Below are 21,535 nucleotides of genomic sequence, written 5' to 3' on the forward strand. Positions count from 1 at the left end.
ATTGATCTGAAGCTTTGCGACTTTTATTCCTTTAACATGAAGTGTTAAAATACGCGTTTGTATAATAGAAGCTCGGTTGAAAGTTTGTATACAATAATACAGTGAATCCTGGATGTATGTCAACAACACGGGTCTTGCCAACGTCATATATCGTCCAGGAGACGTACCTGAGCCGTGTTATGTTTACCGAGGTCTCTCGAGCTTTGCGGCCCCTCACGGGGTATACCTCGCGGTAGTGGGAATAATTTCGCGACCTTTATCACCCAGAGCTTGGCGACATATATAGAGAAATCAGTGTATACAGTTTAGCATTAATTGGTTCGTATAAACGAGGTTCTACTGTCATCGCATTGGGTTGTACTGTTATTAACGAAAATTTCGTTTTATATTTTTGCGAGATAAATTGTAAAGGTAACAATTACAATGATTAGTCTTCGATATTTAATTCTATGGAAAATATTTATAGAACAGATTGTGATTTTGTTTTTATTTTACCTTAAAAAGAAAATATGTAGAAAGTTACATTACTTATGGGCTCACCTTATGTATTTTTATTTTAAAAGCATATTTGAAGATCGTTCAAAGCATTGTTTATTCGAAGCATGATATGTAAAAAAATCTCGTTAGACGGCGTTTCATTACATACTAACCCAATTAGCTGTAATGAATAGTCCCATTTTGATGTACATAAAAATTGAAATTCATGTCCGGGCTATTAATCGTTGTGTGTTAATTGAAAGAAGAGTTTTAACGAGATTACTCTTGAACGATAATGATCGCCGAGGAAATTTTTGTTAGATTAATTCACTGCTTGTCGGGATGGTGTGGAATTTATTGTGACGTGTGACACACTCGGCAAAGCAAAATGTTGCACGTAACTGGATTTTATAGTACGGAGGAGGTGGAACACATCAAGTTACAATGTAATTCAATATTTATGAACAGAAAGGCATGTTGAAAACGAAAAAGGGGAAAGAAGAAGAACGATATGAAAATGTCTTAACACGTTGGAAACTATCTTGTATGTTTCCAGGAATTCCAAAAAATGAATAAAGTCAATTTTAAAACAAACATTTGCATAGAATATGTACACCTAATGCTAAAAATTCATACCATCAACCTTAGAAATTACCCAAAAAATTCGACCTTTTACTAAAGGTCAACCGTATAAAAATCTTCTGGGAACAGTTCGTGTTCCTAATGCGAAAAATTCGTCATCAACCTTCGAGGTCATATTTGTTTTCGTGCACACGATTTTGTAAACGAGTTCCAAAAAACGAAACCTTGAACGTCAAGGTCGCCTTCACAATAACCCTTCGGAGCGGATGTTCGTCTAGACGGCGCACACAGAAGCGTTTGAAAAAAACCATAACCCACCGTTCCTTTACACAAACAGTGATCACCGGCATCGGCGGTGCGCGCGCGAAAATTTCATAGCGGCGTACGAGCGAAGAAACGCGACACGCGAATTTCGTTCACGCCCCAATTTACAGTTCGCAGTGTGCTGCGCGACGATGATAATTAAAGAAAAAAGGCTTCGCGCGAAACCCGATCCATTTTGAAGCGACAGGAGGGAAGGGTAGGAGGAGAGGGCGGGGGGGGGGGCTAGAGAATTAAACACGAGCGTCACCCCTTTTTTTCCTGGCCCCGGTCCGTTCGGCGATGGCGTTGTTCTCCGCTTTTAAATTATTTTTCCGTGTCGTCACAATCGTCACATCTGGCCGCGGAGGCAAGAGAGAACACAGAGTTGCCACGATATCTCCCCACTCCCTTCTCTCTTTCCCAACCAGTCTCTCTCTCTCTCTCTCTCTCTCTCTCTCACCCTGCACCCCCTCTCTCTTTGCACCCCCTGGCACGGGGTGGTTTTCGGTTTCGCGACAGGTGGCACGGCCAACGATACGTTGCCCGAATAATTGCATTTTCGAATTGTCGTTTTCCACCCCGCCCGTCTATGGCGGAGAGCGTCGTTTCAGCGTTCTTTGTGCCCGACCATGGAGCCCGACATCGGGAGAGGCTCGTTTTTCCTTCTTTCTTTTTTTTTTTTTTTTTCGTTTAGTTTTGTTCCTTCCGCGTGGAAACTTTTCCCCGGGGGAATCCCGGGAGGGATTCAATGGCCGATTTCAATGGACCGTGGAAGGTAAAGATACGTGAAAAGCTACTCTTTCGATGCACGGCCGATACCTCGAAAATTGTGTTTTTTTTTTTCATCCCCCCGCCTGTGTTCGGCTCTCTTGCTTCGACCACTCGTGACTGTCTCTCTGTCTCCGTTCCGGTTGCACGCGGTCCGACCGATTTGTGGAACGTTGCTCGGAAATGTTTGCGCGGATCCGATCGGTTCAAGAGTAACACGCTTTTCAATTCATTGGCCGCGTTCCACTTGAAATTTAATAACGTTCCACGCGCTCGTTAGCACCGGTTGTCATCAATGACTACGGTTCTTCGCAGTTTCGAGCGGCCCGCGTACAATACCAACAGCATACACTCGACGACAAAATGATCGCGAGCGCGGGCGCGCGCTGGCTTAGGATCCCGATTCGGCCCGAATTTTCCGAATTCGACCATCGGTCTATCAACATTGTCTCTTGTAGTCCCGGGAATGGACAGAATTGACAGAATAGCCATACGTTATTTTCGACTTGCAAGCATGGTTGGAGGAACAATGTAATTTCTATTGGAATGGATCCAGACATTTTTTATTTTACCGTAGGTACACTCTACTCGAGATATTTAGTCGCAGAAATTCGAGTTGATTGGAATTCACCGCGAAAGAAAATAAATTCATGTATTATTTTACACCCGCAATAAAACTTGTACAATTAACCTTTTGGGAACGAGGATTTTCTAGAACACTGAAAATATGATTTACGGGACGCGTTCGAATGTTTTTCATTTATGATTGAAAAATAATGTTATTAAAAAAATGGCTGAAAATTCGGATAGACACGTTCTGGCCATTTTTATAAAGTAACGTAAAATACTTTTACCTCTTTTACTCACGTCAAATGAAATCAAATAAAAATAAAACTTTAAAAATAAAAATATGTGCTGGTCCTGCGATATTTAAATAATTATATTATTCGTTTACAGCCTCCGCGACCAGACACGAGCATAACGTTACCGATATGTCAATACACGTCCCCGAAGGATTAAATACTATGTGTATTGATATACTGTGTTTACTAATGGCGAATGTTTATACTGTTTATACTATTTATACTGTTCGTTCGAATTGCGATAGTCTCAAAATTCATTTCTGAGGGTCCAACGACAGGAACGTGCTATCCTTTTGTTCGGGAGTGTATTTCGACGAACACTGTCGCTCGTCGATCATTTGGCAAAATCATTCCCGTGTTTGAACATTTTGACGTGATTTAGTTCGTAATATTCCGACACGGGGCACTAGTGGTTCTCGATACTCGATTGTGGAAAAATCAACGACGGCCTGGTCGCCGAACGCGCTCAAAAAAAAACGGATCGCATGATGAACTGTCGTTTGACAGCGTATAGCCGTCTTTTTCGAGAGTGCACGAATTTCCCCGTTTTCGAAACGGATTGGAAAACATCGCGGCACCGGCGGGGAATTAAAATTCTAATTTGCACTGTGTGAATGTAATGCGAACGGCCGGCAGCATTTTCGTCGCTCGACAATCATAATGCATACCGGATGTATATGTGTACACAGGATGTCCCGGGGGTGTTAGTAATCGAACTCTGCTGGCGTGTTCTAGAGGCAAAAATAACACTAAAATATCATGCGACGAAATATCTGTAAATACTTGATTACAAACTAGGCAGTTTTTGTAAATGGGTTTGTATACGAAGTTACAACACTTGAAGTTACAGGTAATTTACTTTTTCGCCCGTAAACACTTTCTGTAAATAAAGAACGAAGCGATGTCGCAGTGTTTACATCAATGGACCTGTACTAGAACAATAGAAGTACTGTGCTAGAGTACTAGAACCACAAACAACGTCTTCGCACATCGGATTACGCTTTCTGGGGAATAACTTCTCTAGAGGTCATTTGAAGGTCGACTTCTCATTGGCTGTAACAATACTGCCGACTTCGTGCATTTATGATGAAAATGAAGTGGTGACATATAAAACTGTGGGGACATCCGAAGAATTAAGCAATATCGTTGCACTATTCTCGAAAATTATTAAATAAGGAAAACAATTCTTATTTTTCATTCCTGTTTTCTGCAATTGACTAGCTACAACTTTACATTAATCAGGGCATAAAAATAAAAAAAGTAACGATGGTGACATTGAAATATCAGAGAATATAACCATTAGAGGAAAAAAGTCTTCTGTATCTCAATAACTGCATTACTGAAGCTAACATTTTTTCCTGGTACATTTTCTTTCGTCGTTAAAAACATCAGAGGTACTCCAGGTAAAAATGTTAGACGCTTCATCCTGTACATGTGCAAAGAGGTAATCTTATAGAACGATTGATAAAAAGGAATTAATTTCATAAATTTGGAACCCATCGCTTTGACGGACCTGATGGTTTCAGTAAGGGTTGGGGCGCTGCGAAGGCGGGGAGGTTCGCAGCGCAACAATTATGTGGTAGCAGGTGAAATTCCAGTATTGATAGCAATATCGGGAGGCAATTCGAGCTACAAATCGAAAGTCGGGCTCGTTGGCCGTCCGAGATAACCCATTATCGGGCCGGGAGCCGGATCGCGGACAAAAGGAGCGGCAGAAACGAAGACGACGGGAAAGAAGTGGCGGAATGAAGGTTAATAGCAATTCCGATCGAGGCGTTTCGAGTAACGGTATTGTGCAGAGGAGGGAGACAAAATGACCGGAGCAAAGAGAGAGAGAGAGAGAGAGAGAGAGAGGGGTCATCGTGGGGATCGGATTTCGGTCTTCGTAAAAACCATTGCACCGGACCGAACGGAAGTGGCGCTCGGCCACGGCCATCTCCCGAGCCTTGCGATCGTTGGAGAGGGTTAAAAAGCAATTTTCCTTTCCCGACAGACCCAACAATCGGACTGCAGTTGACCACCGGCCTGGCTAACATCGCCGACACCGACGGCGGCTTCGACAAAGCAATTCCAATTCAATCTGAACGAACGGACCCGGTCCGTATTCGGTGAAAACGGACGCAGTTAGGCCATGCTTTGCGCCTTCGAATGGGAAGCCCACCTGTGCGTGCGAAAAATTTAACGAGACTGATGGACCGACATTCTGCCGGAAACGGATCGGCGAATCGGATAACAAAGAGGATCAGCGGCAGATTAAGCACATCGTCGATGCAAATGTTTTGCTTCAAACGTTAGGTGAATAGGTTGCGGATCTTTATGCAGTTATGAAATAAACTAGTACATATGTACATTTTTTTTTAAACCTTGGGATATTTCTGGAATCAAGTCAGATCAAGATCGTTAACGTTCTCACTCTTCACTTACACGGATCAGTCGCCACGTTCCCACGACGAAAAGCGAAAATGCTACCACGCAGACAGTTCTACATACGAACGCATCCGAGAAATAAGGGAGCACAGAACAAACAGGAAAGTATGAAGAAAGGGACGCGCACCCTCTGTGATGTTCTACCTCAGACGGAAACCGCGGACCTTTAAATACCAAAATTCCCGTTGGTTTCGCGCGCATGAAAAACCGGCTTCTGAAAAGCCTCCGCGAAATGTCACGGAATTTCCAACGCGCGAATCCATTTTCGCCGGCGTGCATTAAGCCCCGACGTGGATTGTTCGATACGGCGCACAGAGACGAGCCTGTGTGTATCCAGAGTGAAAGAAAGCCCGTGGAAAAAAAAATCGGGCCACGCATCGTTCCTCCACAATGGATCGCTTAGCGATCCGCAGAGATGGAGAAAGAGAGCGATGGTTATACAGTGTGTCACAATATTGATGGCACAACCGTGGGGAGGCTGATTTTAGATGAGAAAATAAGTCGGAAATATGGAATAAATACGTTTCACTTGAATCTTTGTTTTCGAAGAGATCCACGGTTCTACTATCAACACTAGGACACCCGGTATATACGTTACATATAAGTTTCTTCCTCTCGTAAAAACACTCTCTGTACATGAAGAACGAAACTATTCTCCAGTGCTTATATCAATTGAACTGTACTGGAAGCATAAACATCGCTTTTTTGGAGAATAACTTCTCTAGAGGTCATTTGAAGGTCGACTTCTGATTATTCCCATTAGCTGTAATAGCACTGTAGATTTCATGCGTTTATGACAAAAATGAAGTGGTGACGTATAAAACTGTGAGGATATTAGAAGAATTAAACAATATTGTTGCACTATTTTCTGAAATTATTAAACGGAAAAGATCATTTTTATTTTTCGGTTCTGTTTCTTACAATTGACTAGCTATAATTTTACATTGATCAGAATATGTCATGTCGTTTAAAAGGAAACAATGATGACATTGAAATGTCAGAAAACATAACCATCGGAAGAAAATTCTACTTTATCGTAATAATTGCATTACCGGAGCAAACATTTTTTTCAAGCAAAAATGTCAGTTGAAAAATTCGGGCCACGCACCGTTCCTCCACAATGGATCGTTTAGCGATCCGGAGAGATGGAAAAAAGATCGATAGAGAGACAAAGAGAGAGAGAGAGAGAGAGAGAGAGAGAGAGAGAGAGAGAGAGAGAGAGAGAAAAGAGAGTCGTCAGCTGTCGCGATGATGCAGACGACGTTTCCACCGACGTGATTGACAGTTTTATAGGGAACAGCGAAGACCGTTTTCGGATTTACGGACAGAACCCTGTTTCAGGCTGAACCAGGCTAGGGTGGGGTCATCGTTACGCGACGTTTGATGCTAATCGAAGCGTGATGCTGCGACAGAAGGCGGTTTCGGGACGTTGCCGATGCTCGTCCGCTCAAATGGAAGAAGAACTGGTATGCCGCTCGCAAAATCACTGTGAAAGCACCCTGTCACCCGGCATCGAGCTTTGAGCGAATGATTTATATTCTCATTGCAACCCTTCGGGTAGCCCGCAATAGTGCTCGGTTATGAGAAAATGATACTGGGGTAGGCAAAGATGGATTCGATCTAATTTATAATGCGTAGTCTATTACTATCGCTGATAGCTTGACTGTGGCTCGCAGTCAATTAATGCTGTTACGAGATGCAGCATGTGGTAGTTCAACCTGGGCGCGCTGATCTAAGTTCGATTGCACCGTCTTACATCATTGATCGATAGCGATACTTTAATTCTTTATTAGACTTACGGGAAAGACTTTAATTTAACACACACGAATAATATTTTGTGCCTTAAATCAACTTATTGCGCGTGATTATGAATTTTGGTTTTCAACTCCACCTAGTAGCTATGAATATTATGCAATTCAATATTTAACAAAATGATACAGTGTTTTCTCGATACATGTCGCCAACACGGGTCTTGCCAGCGACAATTATCGTCCAGGAAATACTATTCTTTGATCCACGCTGAACCTTGTACTCGACCCGTATTATGTTTACACTCCTCGGCGTCCGAGAATATACCTATCCCCGGTAGTGGGGATAGTCTGCGACTTTTAGCAGGCAGGTATTCGCGACATATATCGAGAAAATACCGTATAGGGATTCTTACCCTTATGAAATGCACTAAACTTTCATTCTGTGTATATATTATTTTTAAAATATTGCTAAAAATGTGGGTAGCACGTTCTTGTCAATCTTATAAAGTAATGCAAAATAGCCACTTTTAGTGCTCCCTAAACCCAGTGTTAACACTAGAACTATCGAGCCCTAAACGTGACTTAGACTTATCCCTCTATGATAACAGCAAGATTGAATTTGCTCAGGTTTCATACGATTTTTATGGTAACATGTACTCCAAACAAGAGATATTCATAGTTTCAGTAATCGTGAAAGAAGAAATCATCCACCAGTCATTTTGACTGGTTCGGTAGTTCTAGTGTTAAAAACGATTGTCACGAAGTTAGTGTGACATAGTGTAAGATCAGAACGTAATTCTCGAGTAACTACGAATTACTATGAATAACGCTGATCGGTGGTATAAACAAAGTGAAACTCGCGAGGAACGCATAAAATTCGCGCGGTAGTCAACGGGTCAACTCGTCGTCCGCAGTTGAAAAGTTAAATGACTGTGGTAGGGTAGACCACTCACCTCGCAGTTCGAGTGACTGATGTTGCTCAGATTCAGCCTGAACACCTTGTCCCTGCAACAGAAAGAAAAGCACATGAGGGTATACGTCGGAAGGCGTGTGCGCGGCAACAATTCGCATTAAACGCTGTGGGTATGGCCGAAAGCTCCGAGATGTAAATTTTCATTCCGTACGTCTGGGAGACGCATTACTCCGGCTGACTCGACCCTGCCTTATCTACCCGCCGGTTATGTATGGTTCTGTACGAGCGTGGCACTTTGCTTACGGCGTTCTGGGTCCCGGGAACTGCTAGCAAACGCCACGGAATTTCTATGAGCATCGAAGGGGAAGAGGATCTTTATTCTTCCCCTCTCCCCGCCGCCCTTCCCTCCGCGCGCTACAGCTGGTTCCCGGATCTCTTTCCCGGCGCGGAACGCGCGGACTTTCCTCGTTTCCGTGCCGGCTGTCTGCTTTTATTAGGATTTCCCACTTCGAGGGACGATCCCGCGTCTCGTTCCAGATTATCCGTCGAATCAAGTCTACCGGCTGATTCGGAAAACGCGAGCAGCCCCCGGAATTCACGGGAACCATCTCCGCGCGGAAAATGTTCGTTAAACAAACCGTGCATTGTTGGATTTTTTGTGCATTCAGTTTCTAAAGACCTTCAGAAAATTACTAGGAAAATGTGAAAACACTGTTATATAAATATTACGTTTCTTTAGATTGTTCTGAGCGTTTGGAATTTGTAGCTCTAAACTACAATATTGTATAGCACATTTCGGTGTACCACAATAAATTTTGACGAAATTTTTGGGAAGATTCTAATGCTACAGATCGCATTCTGAGGAAACCGTATGAGGCTTAATAATGTGTAAATACGTAGTACAGTGATTTCTCTATATATGTCGCCAAGACGATAAACGTCGCGGAATTATCCCCACTACCGCGGGTTATACCCCGTGAGGGGCCGAGAGGCCTCGGACGCCGAGGAGTGTGAACATAACACAGCTCGGACACGTCTCCTGAAGGACACACGACGCTGACAGGACCCGTGTTGTTGACATATATCGAGAATTCACTTTATTGAGAGTGCTGTATGCCTTACAGTGTTGTCGAGCAGCGTGTCTCGCGGATTCGTCGAAAGGGGCATTAATTTTGACGCTGACTGGGCGGTTTTTTTTTTAAATCGAAAACAGGATGACTTTACGGTCGGGTCCCCGCCGCCATCGATCACCCCCGCAAATTACTTTGGTGGAAAATTTTTTTCTTACCCGGCGCGGCCCCCTTCGAACGACGTGCCGGCACGTACAAAGGAGCCCCGCCCGCCTATCTACCTGCTCAGCCCCCCGGAAAAGTTCTCCAGAGCGAGAACTAACTCGACGCGGCTGGATTCCAAAGTACGGATTTGTTTTTCCACGTCGCTATTTACTTTTTCACGGCGGTGTGCACAGGATGAATGAGGAAGGAAAGCCTCGAAGGGTGAAGGAACCGGCTTGTTTCCCGCCCCACTCTCCCACCTTCCCCGTCTTTCCGTCTTCTCCCTTCTCTCTTCGCTTCTCCCGACCAGACAATTCCATCCGATTGCGTATTTTCTATTGAACACCGATGACGAATGGTTATCGAAAGAAAATTATGCGGGCCGCAACGGCGTTAATGTTGCGAAACGCCTCTCGGAAGCTATGCAGATTCGATTTCCAGGGCCGCGCGGCGTGCGGCCTGACTGGGGATCCTCGATTCCGCCGGCGTTTCGCTCGATTCAGGATGCTGTTCCTTTTCAACGGAACGCGGAACATTGAATTACCATGAAAACATCGCGATCAGCTTTCTGGAGCGTCGTTCTTCAGATTTTTCGCCAATTAGTGCGCCGTCCATCATTTCTCTCGAGAGTTCCCCGACTCGGAAACGATCTTCCCTCTTTTCAGTACCTATCCTGTTTCTGGGTCAGACGTCGAGCATTTACTTCCCGAGCTGCGGAAAATCCACGTACACGGGGCGAGGTTCCCTTGGAATTCGTGCCGGGCCGGATCCAGACATGCGTCGGGAAATTAAAGATACCTGACGGTACTCTGTAATTGGACCTGCTTCGGTGCTCGATTGTTCCAGATCACCGTTTCTCGCGCGGAACCGCCGATGGGGAAAATACCGATCGAGGAAACGCCGGGTACCGGAAAATGTTTACAGGAATTGTGAATTGTTTCGGACGAGTTACCTTCGAATCACCGACGATCATTTCGCCATCAATTTCTTCATCGACACCATTTCACCGATAATTATTTTTACAGATGTCGTCTTTTGATTTTCAAGAATCCTTAAACACTCTTGACACTAAATCTACCACGGTCCAAGTGACCGGTTTTCTATTTGACAATTATTAAAATTACAAAAACGTTTTCATAGCAAATTACTGAATTGACTTCTCTATTTGAACACATATTATAATGAAAATCGTACACAGTTAAAGTAAATTCAGCTATATCTTGTCTTGATTCTCTGCGAAATGAAGCCAAAAACTAGAAGCACGTATCTGGCGTCAGAATTCATAGTATCGATAATACAGAGCAAAAAATGTGACAAGTTTAGTCACAGACATAGGACAGAATAGTGGCTGAAGACTGTGAACGGAAATTATACAGCAGTTGCCGACCTGTTCGCTCTGCAAAAGTCACGTGACTACCCTTGGCTCTTAAGTGCGAAAAGAATAAACAGTAAAATTTTCCTCGAGGAAATTAGCATTTCTCTTTCGCAAAGCTGTTTATAGAAACGTCCATATCAAGTCAGCCGTGGCCAGCGTGTGCAGCGGTGACGGGAAAAGGGTTAAATGTCGGAGCGAAGTTGTGCAGCGTCGCGGTCTTAACAATGCGGTGAATGGGGAGGGGGGGGGGGGCGAAAAACGAAGTCAGGCAAAATCCGAAAAAACGTATCCGTCTGCTCCGGTAGTCGCGCACAACAGACATCTCCGACTCTCGATGCATTATCCAGCGCGTCAAGATCCAGCCCCATCTACCTGCTTAAATTTTCGATGGAGGAACGCACGAGCGAGAACAGTTACAAAAAGGACGACGTCGTTATTTACGCGGACGCGACGTCTCCGCGAAGAAGATACACACGCGGCGCGGTTTAACATAGTCGAATCGATCTTCATAATTCCGGCGATGAATCAACCGGCGGAATACGATCGGGTTCCTCGCGGCACGAAATCGTTATTCGGTTCGGTTCGAATCGGGAGCAGCAGACAACGCGATTCATATTTCACTGCGCGGTCCAGACGCAGACGATTATCTTTCTTTAATCGCGAATAAAACATATCACGTTTTCAATTATTCGAATCGGACAATGCGAGCCTCGAGGAAATCGATTCGATATAATCGATTCTACTCAGACGGCTACTCAGCCGGCGGTTCATGCTTTATTTCTCGTAATGAGCGTTGCACGGTACAACCTCGCTCGTTGCAATCTCGTTTATTGCACGGATTTCGTTGCATACTAGAGAGTTTGTAAAAGTTCTGGAAATTCTGGATAATTCCGCGACGTTTATCATTCAGGCCTTGGCGACATATACAGAGAAATCACTGTATTGATTTTTCCTTGATTACGTTATTTGAGAAGAAAGCAAGCAAAATGTTAAGTTTATCTCGACAAAATCGATTTTGGTGACCAAGAGACACGTTAAGTGCGGAGTTGATTACATTTTCACAAAAATTAGTAAGAGAAATACAAACGGATGTTCGTTAGAAACATTATAGAGTAATGTGGTGCTATTTCCAACCAATTAAATCTGTTAATTAAAGAAATAAATTTCTACATTTCCCCGGTATGCTGCGATTGAGATAGAAAATTTTGATTTTGCTACTATCATTAACTGCACAGTAGGTTAGGTAATCGAAAACAGGCACGTTAATCTAAATCCATTACTTGCGAAGATACATGCCTATCAAGACCCTTACGAGAATAATTATTGCAATGATGCTGTGAAACCCGCACATTCTCCAGAATCATTTACGGCTATTAATTTTCAATAGACCGGTCGTATCGTGCCAAATCAATCGCTAAAACGGTCAGCTCCGACCGCGTATGAAATTTAATCGCATACGTCGGACTACGATTGATTCGCTAAATGCATTTGCCGTGTTTCCAGAATCGGGCCCCACCGCCGCCTGTTTAATTATGTAAAACACAGCGGAATCGAAATTTTCTATTGACATTGTTTCTCCACTCGATTCCCGCGGACCTCATCACAGAATCCCCAAACCATTCGCTTTAAATTCTATAGTGAAAACTCTCTCTCTCTCTCTCTCTCTCTCTCTCATACTACACATTTTAATTGTGCATTACACCACGGCGAATTTACAATTGTTGGAATTTTTCATTTCGTATCTCCTCCGTGGCCATTTAATAATTCCATCCCGGTAACGCAGCTAATTATGTCTACCAGTCAGTATAGACATTCACAAATAATTTCAGTAAAAATGTCAAGTATAACTTATTAAATTAAATGTAATAAAATATTCTTAGTAAGTGTAAAATCATCATCCGAGCATCTTGATTTTAATGAATGATTACAGTGCATGACAATTGGGAACAATCGATATCGGCGTACATTTACTAAATTGGACGTACAAATGTCAGAATTTATTAGCCCAAGTATACGTCCGATTGGATGCGAGTACATTACAAATTGGTACACGTACACACAGGCCGGCAAGCGTGTACGTTTACCGAGTTAACGCGGTTCTGCGCACCGTGTAATTTATTAAAATGGCGTCAGGTCGACGGTATTACGGAAGCGCGGTAAAAATGATTACGGTAAGGAGTCTCTGGAAGTGTTACGGGGGTAAACTAATCTACGCGATGCATAGAGTGCATTAACACCGCGCTACGTCAACATTCTATTACCGGCGCGTTCGTGTTTATTACCAAGATCAACCTAATCGATGCACTCCTTTCGCGACGTAACACTGTCGGCGCGGGGCGGGGGAGGGCAGCCGATAGCGGCGTCGCAATTTCGAGGGACTTTTTACCGGGAGGGACCCTCATCCACCACTCATTGCTCCCATAAACTCTTATCTCGGGCCGCGATCGATATGCAAAAACGAGCACACCCGAATCCACTGCATAAAATATAGTCCATAAAGACGGGGAACGGGGGTTCGATGGGGGGTGAGAGCGAAGCGAGAAGGGTCTGCGAGAAAATAACGAATCGACGAGGGTGAGATGGAAAAGTAAGAGAGCATACACGGGGCCCCAGCGACGGATAATTTCCATGATATCGTGGAAAAAAGAAAAAACAGCGCTGGGAAGTTTTGGGGTTTCACAGCAGATGATCCTTGCCGTTCGGCTCGTATACCGACGCGGCTCGGCCGGCACGAATATATCGTGGACGCGTCCGCGAAAGATTTTTGTGACAAGGCGCCATTTTCCAGGGGACGGGGTGACTACCGGTGCCGATGCCAGCGAGCGCTAGTTCTTTCCTTGTGTTTCGCTTTTCTTTTTGCAACGGTAGCTCGCCAACGACTCCACGGCCTGATAATTGGAAGCGTTCAATTAGCGTCCTTTAATTGTGGAGCGAGCCGCAACGCGGCTGCCGATTCTCGAACTACAATTAATGGGTATCACCTTTCTAATTAACGAGGAACGATGCTCGCACATAGTATCGATCCGTGCCCATAAAGGGATCATAAGGGTCGGAAAATGGGGGTGGAATCGAGGAAGGTTACGGATAGGAACGTGTACTCCGCTGTCCGCAAGTACGCCGACACTTGGACGAATCTTTATGGACATCTTTATGCGCTCACTCGTGAAATGCCAGAGAAGGCTGTAAACTTCATTAACGGTTCCGTTAATGGTTAACGAAAATGGAGGGAATAAACGTCGTTGCACTTTTCACCGTAATGCGTGTCAGGAACTTGATGTGTGCTATAGATGCATAAAATCCAGTGTAGTTATGACGTCTCTAACAAAAAAAAATGGGAGTGATGAAGTCATCCCAATCGTGTTTCATCTGTTTCGATCTGAAATTTTCTGAAAATTTCTGTCTGGAATGAGCGAGGAAAAGCATTGTACTGCATATAGTGTGTACTGTCCGAGCCTCGCAAGAGGTCTCGCGGGACGGCACAAGGTCAAAGGGGGCACTCGCTGGCTCCGCCTATCCCCACCGTTGACGCTCCAATAGGCCAATGCTCAGGCTTCGACGTCACGCGCTGCATAGTATGTGCAACCGCTTTAGCCAATAGAGCAGCTAGTGCCCCTTCCACTGTGACCAATCAGCCCCGCATTCCTTTCACGAAACTTCTTGTGCGGCACGCACAGTAGGTACATCAACATTTTACATCTCCAGTGTCTTTAGAAAAATGAAGGTCATTCTTGTAAATGCAACATTACTCTGGCCGAGTTCTTGTTGAAGTATTCATTGATTAATTAATGGAACCGAGTAAAGCCTCAATTATAAGCTCAGATGAAACAAAGTCCAAATGATGAAAGTCCAAAAAACTTTTTCACACGTTATAAAGCAATTTTTCTCGAACAAATTCAGCTGGTTAGTTTCGAAGAAGTTATTTCTGTTTATCAATGGCCGTGCGAATACTTTTGTCCAGCACTGTACGCGTATAGAGCACGATTTGTAGAAACGAAATGGTTGTCTAACGATCACGTTTATACACTGACTTTTCAAGGAGACGTTGTCGAGTGTCAAAATACTTATGGACAGCAACGTACACAGGGTATAGATCGCGGGATTCGCGTGGGCGGGGAAGCGTGATCGCCGCCACTTATCACCATCAACGACGATCCGCAACGTGCGTCGATTACACGCCGTTTCGCCTCCATTCCGTTCCTTTTTTTCTCGTTTACATCCCCCCCCCCCCCCTAATGGTGTTCTCCGCTTTTTTCCTGACCGTCTATCGATATTTTGTTTTTTTTTTTTTATCTTACCGACAACGTCCACGCTGCATCGACTCGATCCTTACGCGTGCGCTCGCTGGAATTTATTATCGGCGCGCGCGGAGCAATAGGTCGAGGCATTATCGAGCAATTCGTTTTGACGTATCGATTTAACTTCATCGCGGCTCGCGCGCCCCCTTTGTCCATTATTCCGCGCGGGTACGTTTATCCCTTTTATTTTTCATTCGATCGACACGGTATTAGACCCGTTCTGGTTGTTTTTGCGAAATTTCGCCCGCAAAGGCACGTTATTTTTCACTGCTCCGCGGCCCCGGCGGCTGATACGGCCGATCGTGCTTTCGCACGGAGACTGGCTCCGCGAAATTTTTCTTCTCTCGTTTTTTAACACTCCCACGGCCGTCGCCGGGTGTTTCTAGACCCAGAAATCACGGTTTCGCTGTCCACGTTTTTCTATGATTTGGAACAATAACGTAATCTTTAGCACTCCCTATGGGGGTATTCGCGCGTGAACGTTTGAAGAATAATCGATTTATTTTGCAATTTTCTTGACACTAGGTTTACGGACCACTAAAACTGATTATTTTACATTTTTTCGTAAAAATAACAGGAATATATCTATCCAAATTTTCAGCCATTTTTAAAACAGTATAAATACAAAGACATAGATTTGATGAATAATTCCTCACGGATACGTCCCCACAATCACAATAACCGTAAATTAAAAATATTACAAAACCGTCATCTTAACGGGTCCCGTGAACCTAGTGTCAAATGCGTACAGTTCCAAAAATATCAGTGGTAAAAAATGTATATGATTAAAGGAGATGCGGTCGAATTTGTTGATATTTTGTATAAAAATTGACGGAATGAAATACGATGAGCTAAAATTAAAACGAGACTGCCTACTCTGAAGAGAATTGCAAGAAAAATGTATCGCATCGATATGAGGGACGGAGAAGGGTTAAACTACTCCCTAAAGTATTATAAAAATAAAAAGGGAGTTTATTACCAACATTCGATTCAGCCGTGAGTAAATAATTTTGATTTTTAAATTGTCACCAGCGTATCGGAAACATCTTCGACCCGTTAATTCAACTTTCGACCGAGCACAATCCGCTAATTCGCAAGCTCCGAAAATTAGTTAATGAGCTTCTAAATTCGAGTAAACAGCCCCGGTCTAACGACCGCTAAACCAATTCGCTGTCGATATAACCGGCCTGCCGGGCCGAAATTCAATTCGATCGTTAAATAAATTAGGTGCGGCGAAATCGCGAAGATCGGGAGCACGGTAGAGCTCAGCTGAATTTTACATGACAATGAATTTCGACGCGGAACGAGGCGAACATTTTCGCATCTACGGGTGAGGTGGGAGGGGTGAGAGCGTGGGGGTGGTCGGATGAAACGAGATTACGGATAAAATAAATCGGATGAGGGTGACACGGTGGGGTAAGAAATGACAATCGCGTAAGATGCTTCTGCTTTTAGAGTGACTCGGTTTCTGTAATGAAATGATCCCGGGCGTATGGGGCGAAGAGGGTCGCCGGCAAAGACGACTACTTCCGGTTAAACTGCATTTCCCGGCGGGAGAGAGTGGTTCGATTTGAACATTTCCTGTTTTCTGGCTTTGTTCCATGGCCCCGTTCCGCGGGCGCTCGTTTCTCCATAGCCATCCGCCGACATAGTGAACCACCCTGACCGCCCTTCCCCTCCCCCAGCCGCCCCAGCTCGCCCCATGCAATATCGGATTCCGATAAGAATTCTGCGCAAAAAGGAAAACGATCCCCGACATTCCTTTTCCAATGACGTGAAACGATTAAGCTCTATGATCTTCGAGCGAGCGGGCTCAATGATGTGACTCTCAATTTCAGACGAAAGGGTGGCCGGCTGTAATTTAATTAAAGGCTGAAATAAAATGCTGCGCGTTGCTCGCGAACTCGAGAACGAGCCAAGCCGTGCCCCGCGCCGAGCCGAGCCGAGTCGAATCGAGAGCCGATGCTGAGAGCGTCCGGCCAAAAGGAACGGCCACCGTTCGAATTCTATCCGTTGCATTTTTTTCAAAGGGGAGCATAACGTTTGTGCATAACGCGCGAAACAATTGCCGGCCGGCCATGCTCGCGTTCCGTTCGCCCCCCGCGTAATTACTTTGATCTTTTCTTTGATACGTTTCGGGCGCAGCTTAATGTGCACGCCGACAGACAGACGAAAATGGCCGAATGTTTTTTATTGCTAAATACCTCGCGGCGAACGCGTTTCGGCAGTTTTTCCAGGTTCCGAGGTAACGGCGGTGCGCGCGCCGACGGCAATATAGCGAATTAAAAATTTCAGCGAAGTCGCGGACAGGTTTTACTTCCTTCCCCGCCCGCGAGAACCGTTCGCGGGATTAATAAGCCTCTGTTAACAGTCCGTTCCCGGTAATATAACCGCTAAAAACGCGAACTATTGTGGGAGGAAATAATTCCGTTCCGTTCGAGGCGAGGTAATTAAATTTTCTTTGCTCGCAGTTAGCCTTTTCTGCGCTACCGTGAGACGGGGACGCGAAATGACGAGTAGTGATTGTGTTATTGCATTACGTAGCGCGACTAAAAAGGACTTTACGATAGCCCATCAAATGAAGTCCAATTTCTATCATGAGCACATGTCGTTGGCATAATTTCAGCGATTCATCGCATTCATTGAACCATTTGAACAATTTGAACCTTCTTTACAAATGCTAAAAATGCATTATACGAAAGTACGAGTTTTTCTCACACTTCGTCCATCGCCTTTAATTTACAGGAGACAGACTATGTGTAAAAATGGCGAGAGACAAACGTATAAAAATGTGTATCGATACTAATATCGCACACCATTGTTGCGAACGGATGTAAAAATTCGACCACGTCTCCGCGCGCAGCAAAGTGGGTTAAAGGTATTTTGTTGGGGAATTCGTATGAGCAGAGGTATAATTAGAGGAAAATGACAATCCTAGTTTCCCGTGAATACTCGAAGCAGAAAATTTCGATATTGGAGGCCTCGTAGCTCGGCGTTGCGAGCCCAATGCAGCGTGAAAGTAAATTTATCGAGCGACTAAATTTAATAGTTTGTTTAGCGAAACGCTTTGATATTCAATACCCATCGGTTATATCGCAATTACCTTTTAGATTAGCATAATACTACTTTATTGAAAGCCGCCGCGATTAAACCTTCATTACCCCGACTGTTATTTGGCAAATGGAAAGCGCTGCCGCCGATAAACTTGGCAAATATAAACGAAATGAATCGTGCTTGTAAGCGTCATCCACTCGTTTCGGTGATTATGGCAATAGCTACTAACGAAGTGCATCACGGCGCGCGTACGCATCCCTGCCCACAAGTGTCCGCAGATTGACGTATTCGCGTGAGTATCTTTCCGATTTACAACCGACCATGAATTCAACGTGTTGTCCTGCAGTCTGGATGTTATTCTTGAGTGACGCAAGCAATGTTTATCGTCTGACAATGTTTATATTGGACGTACACGTTTTACGCACTCATCCTCCTTATGTACACATAAAATCCGCAAATCACATTACTATAATATCATGCAAATACATCATTGAATTCTACGTTCTTCACAGTTTAAGTAATAAAGATAATAGTCAAAATCGCCCAACTTTAACACGCACAACTTTTGAACCAGTGAATTCCTCGCGTTAAAACTTCGATTTTTGGCATTTTCTTGTCAAGATCTACAGGACTGTATAAAAAAAGTTAAAAATGTTTGGTCCCAGAAGGCGAAGTTTAACCAAACAGTACATCTTTATTTAATTCTCGCCACATGGTCGTTACTTTTCGACAGTGATGCCATCCAAAATATTATTTAGATACATTCGGGAACAGCTCGTGACAAATAGTTTGTGGATGAGCCTGTACATTGTTCCTCTGATTCAAAGACAACATAATTTGTGATGAAACATTTCCTGTCACAATGGATGTATCAGACGGTTGTTGTGCCACTTCGTACGAGAGGTTCTCCTTGTGTATCCACTAGCTTTCAGACGGTACCCTCGCTGTCTCTCTATTACCAGAGCCGCGCAGCTTTTTGCTGGCATTTACCAAATTAAGAAGGGAGCCTCACAAAAGAAAACGCTAGTGAATGGTCGATGGTATAGCGTCGCGGGACGCGGCGGGGGGAGGGTTGGAACCGAATCAAGAAATAATACTTCTGTAGTAATGATGCCAGGGGCCCCCTTCAGGCTCCTCCGTTCGCCCCTGAAGAAGCTACCCCCATTTCGCTCTACGTTTTCAAGAAGTAACGATTTCCCGTGGATTTTATTAAGAGTAACGGTAAGAGATTTTTAGGCTGATTATGTGAGGAGAAGGTACATCGAGCGGCGGTAAAAGATTAAATTTGCTGTATCGGGGTGATTACAGATTCCTCCTGGGAATGCTGTGAAAGAAGGATTCGCGGAAGTTATCTTTACGAGAACTCGGGGTACACAGAGAGCCTATAGTATATTCTGAACAGTTTCCATTTTCTAATAAGTTCGCTTTCGAGTTAAACTAGCGATCTCCTAGAATTGAGACTTGGATTTTCGGCAATTTAGCGCTAAAATCTACAGGATTACGTGAAAAAAAGTTAAAAATTCCTGGTTTCCTCAGGCGAAGTTAAGCCCGATTGCCGAATATAGCTTTCTGAATTATGTAAATTAAATCGATTCTACTTAATTAGGACTGCAAGGAATCAATCAGCGTGAGTACTTAGACAGATTATAATTAATTATGAATCGCAATCTACTTCAGTCAACCTCAAGTAATAACATGTTTAATTTACGTGATCTTGATGAATCTTGGTCAAATGTAACTCGGATAGCTGGACAATTTCAATTCTTCTTTTCCTCGATCGAAGAAGCGTATCACGTTGTCAGAAAAGTGGATAACGAACTCTACCGATGACTATTATCCCGTTAATCGGAAAGAACATGCGAAAACTTGAAGACGCCGGAATTATGTGAAGGATGCAATTTCACCGATCCCGCCGATCGGGATGGTAATTTTACGTCGGAATTAATCACGGTTCCGCGAAACCTTTGTTCGAAGATTAATCGGGAAGATTCTTAAAAGTTCAGCCTGGTTCGCTTCGAACGCGGCGCGACGCGGCGTGCCCCGAAGGTTTCAGTAAATTACCTTTCTGCAAATTGAAACGTTTAGCAAACAAAACCTGGTCATCCCCTCGTGCGCAGGGGAATGATCCGGTACATAAACGCGGTATACATATATTTCAGTGCTCGAGCTAAGAGTGCGTGCAAATACCGCGGAGGGAGCCGATTACGAAAAGGAGAGCACAGACACACTCGACCGGCTGGTACGGATGGGTTTGCGCGGACACGTCTAGACGAGGGAGAGAACACTACACAGCAGTCTAATCAAAATCGAATTTAGTAAATTACCGATCCGATTAAAAACACCAAACACCACCCCCGATGATTAAAACGTCGACACACAGAAACTAAAATGGTAACTCATATTTCTTGACACGTAAATAACGGGTTTCAAATGTTTCCTCTTCTACTTGAAAAGTGACAGAACTGAGAAATTACTCAAAAAATATATTTATTCGCTTGTACAGTATATACAAAATCCTCGGTCGAATAAAAATAAATGTAGCCTTGTTATCTTTATAAAACTATATAAATTAATCGCTATACAGCGGATCTTTGTGCAAAATAAAAAATTTTTATCTGAATCGCACCAAATTGGACTGAAATAGAAAGTTATTTTCCTTCTTAATATATTCAGTAGATTGAAAATAATATAACAGTATTTTCAAACTCATGTAATGTTTTCACTATTTTAAATTACTCACTCTGCAATCTCACTTTGTGTAATAATATGTAACTACCTCACAAATTATTCATTTTAATGGAACGTAACGGAACGCATTCGATTTTTTCTCTTTTTTTAATAATTAGCTTTTGGATACTACTAGCTACATGTGAAACGTTCAAAAGAATTATTCATTTTTATAGAAAGAAGTGACGTGAGACGTGGTTACGTATTATTGGTGTAACATGTCACTCGTATACTTGTCTGACTATAGGCGGAACGCATTCTACTTTTATGACAATAAACTATACCTATTCTGCTTGTCTGACTATGAATCGCTCCATTCTACTTTGTCCGACAATAAGTCCTTTGTTCTACTTGCGTAATGATAGGTTGTCCCTATTCTGTTTGTGTGACCGCCGGTCTTTATTCCTTTTGTCTGGTCACAGATCGGCCTATTCTACTTACCCGATCATAAATTGCTCGCCCATCACTTAAATAACCGTAAGTATTCTCCATTCTACTTACTTGTAATTCTTACGTACATCCTGTATGTATTTTTGAACTTTCCTCGTTGAGCTATTTTATTAATAACAATTTGAATATAGTATGAACAGCTTAAAAGAAATTATCGATATGTCCTAATATTAGCGCAACATTTCTCGTGACGCGACTGTGGATTTTTACGTGAAGTAAAAATATTCAAAATCAATTCAACGTTAAATTATAAGAAGCGATTTTACGTCACTTTCG

The 21,535-nt window shown here is 43.5% G+C and overlaps 1 protein-coding gene across 2 annotated transcripts in view; it reads right to left on the bottom strand.

The window, feature by feature from the left end:
* Sema2a (Semaphorin 2a) overlaps positions 1-21,535 on the bottom strand; it is a 361,481-nt gene that overhangs the window by 59,722 nt on the left and 280,224 nt on the right. For both annotated transcript variants that reach the window (XM_076791077.1, XM_076791076.1), the window contains exon 3: positions 8,125-8,176. In XM_076791077.1, the coding sequence (XP_076647192.1) occupies positions 8,125-8,176 (52 nt within the window). The remainder of the gene's footprint in view (positions 1-8,124; positions 8,177-21,535) is intronic.

The sequence above is a fragment of the Halictus rubicundus genome, chromosome 7 (assembly GCF_050948215.1).
Source record: "Halictus rubicundus isolate RS-2024b chromosome 7, iyHalRubi1_principal, whole genome shotgun sequence".
NCBI lineage: Eukaryota > Metazoa > Arthropoda > Insecta > Hymenoptera > Halictidae > Halictus > Halictus rubicundus.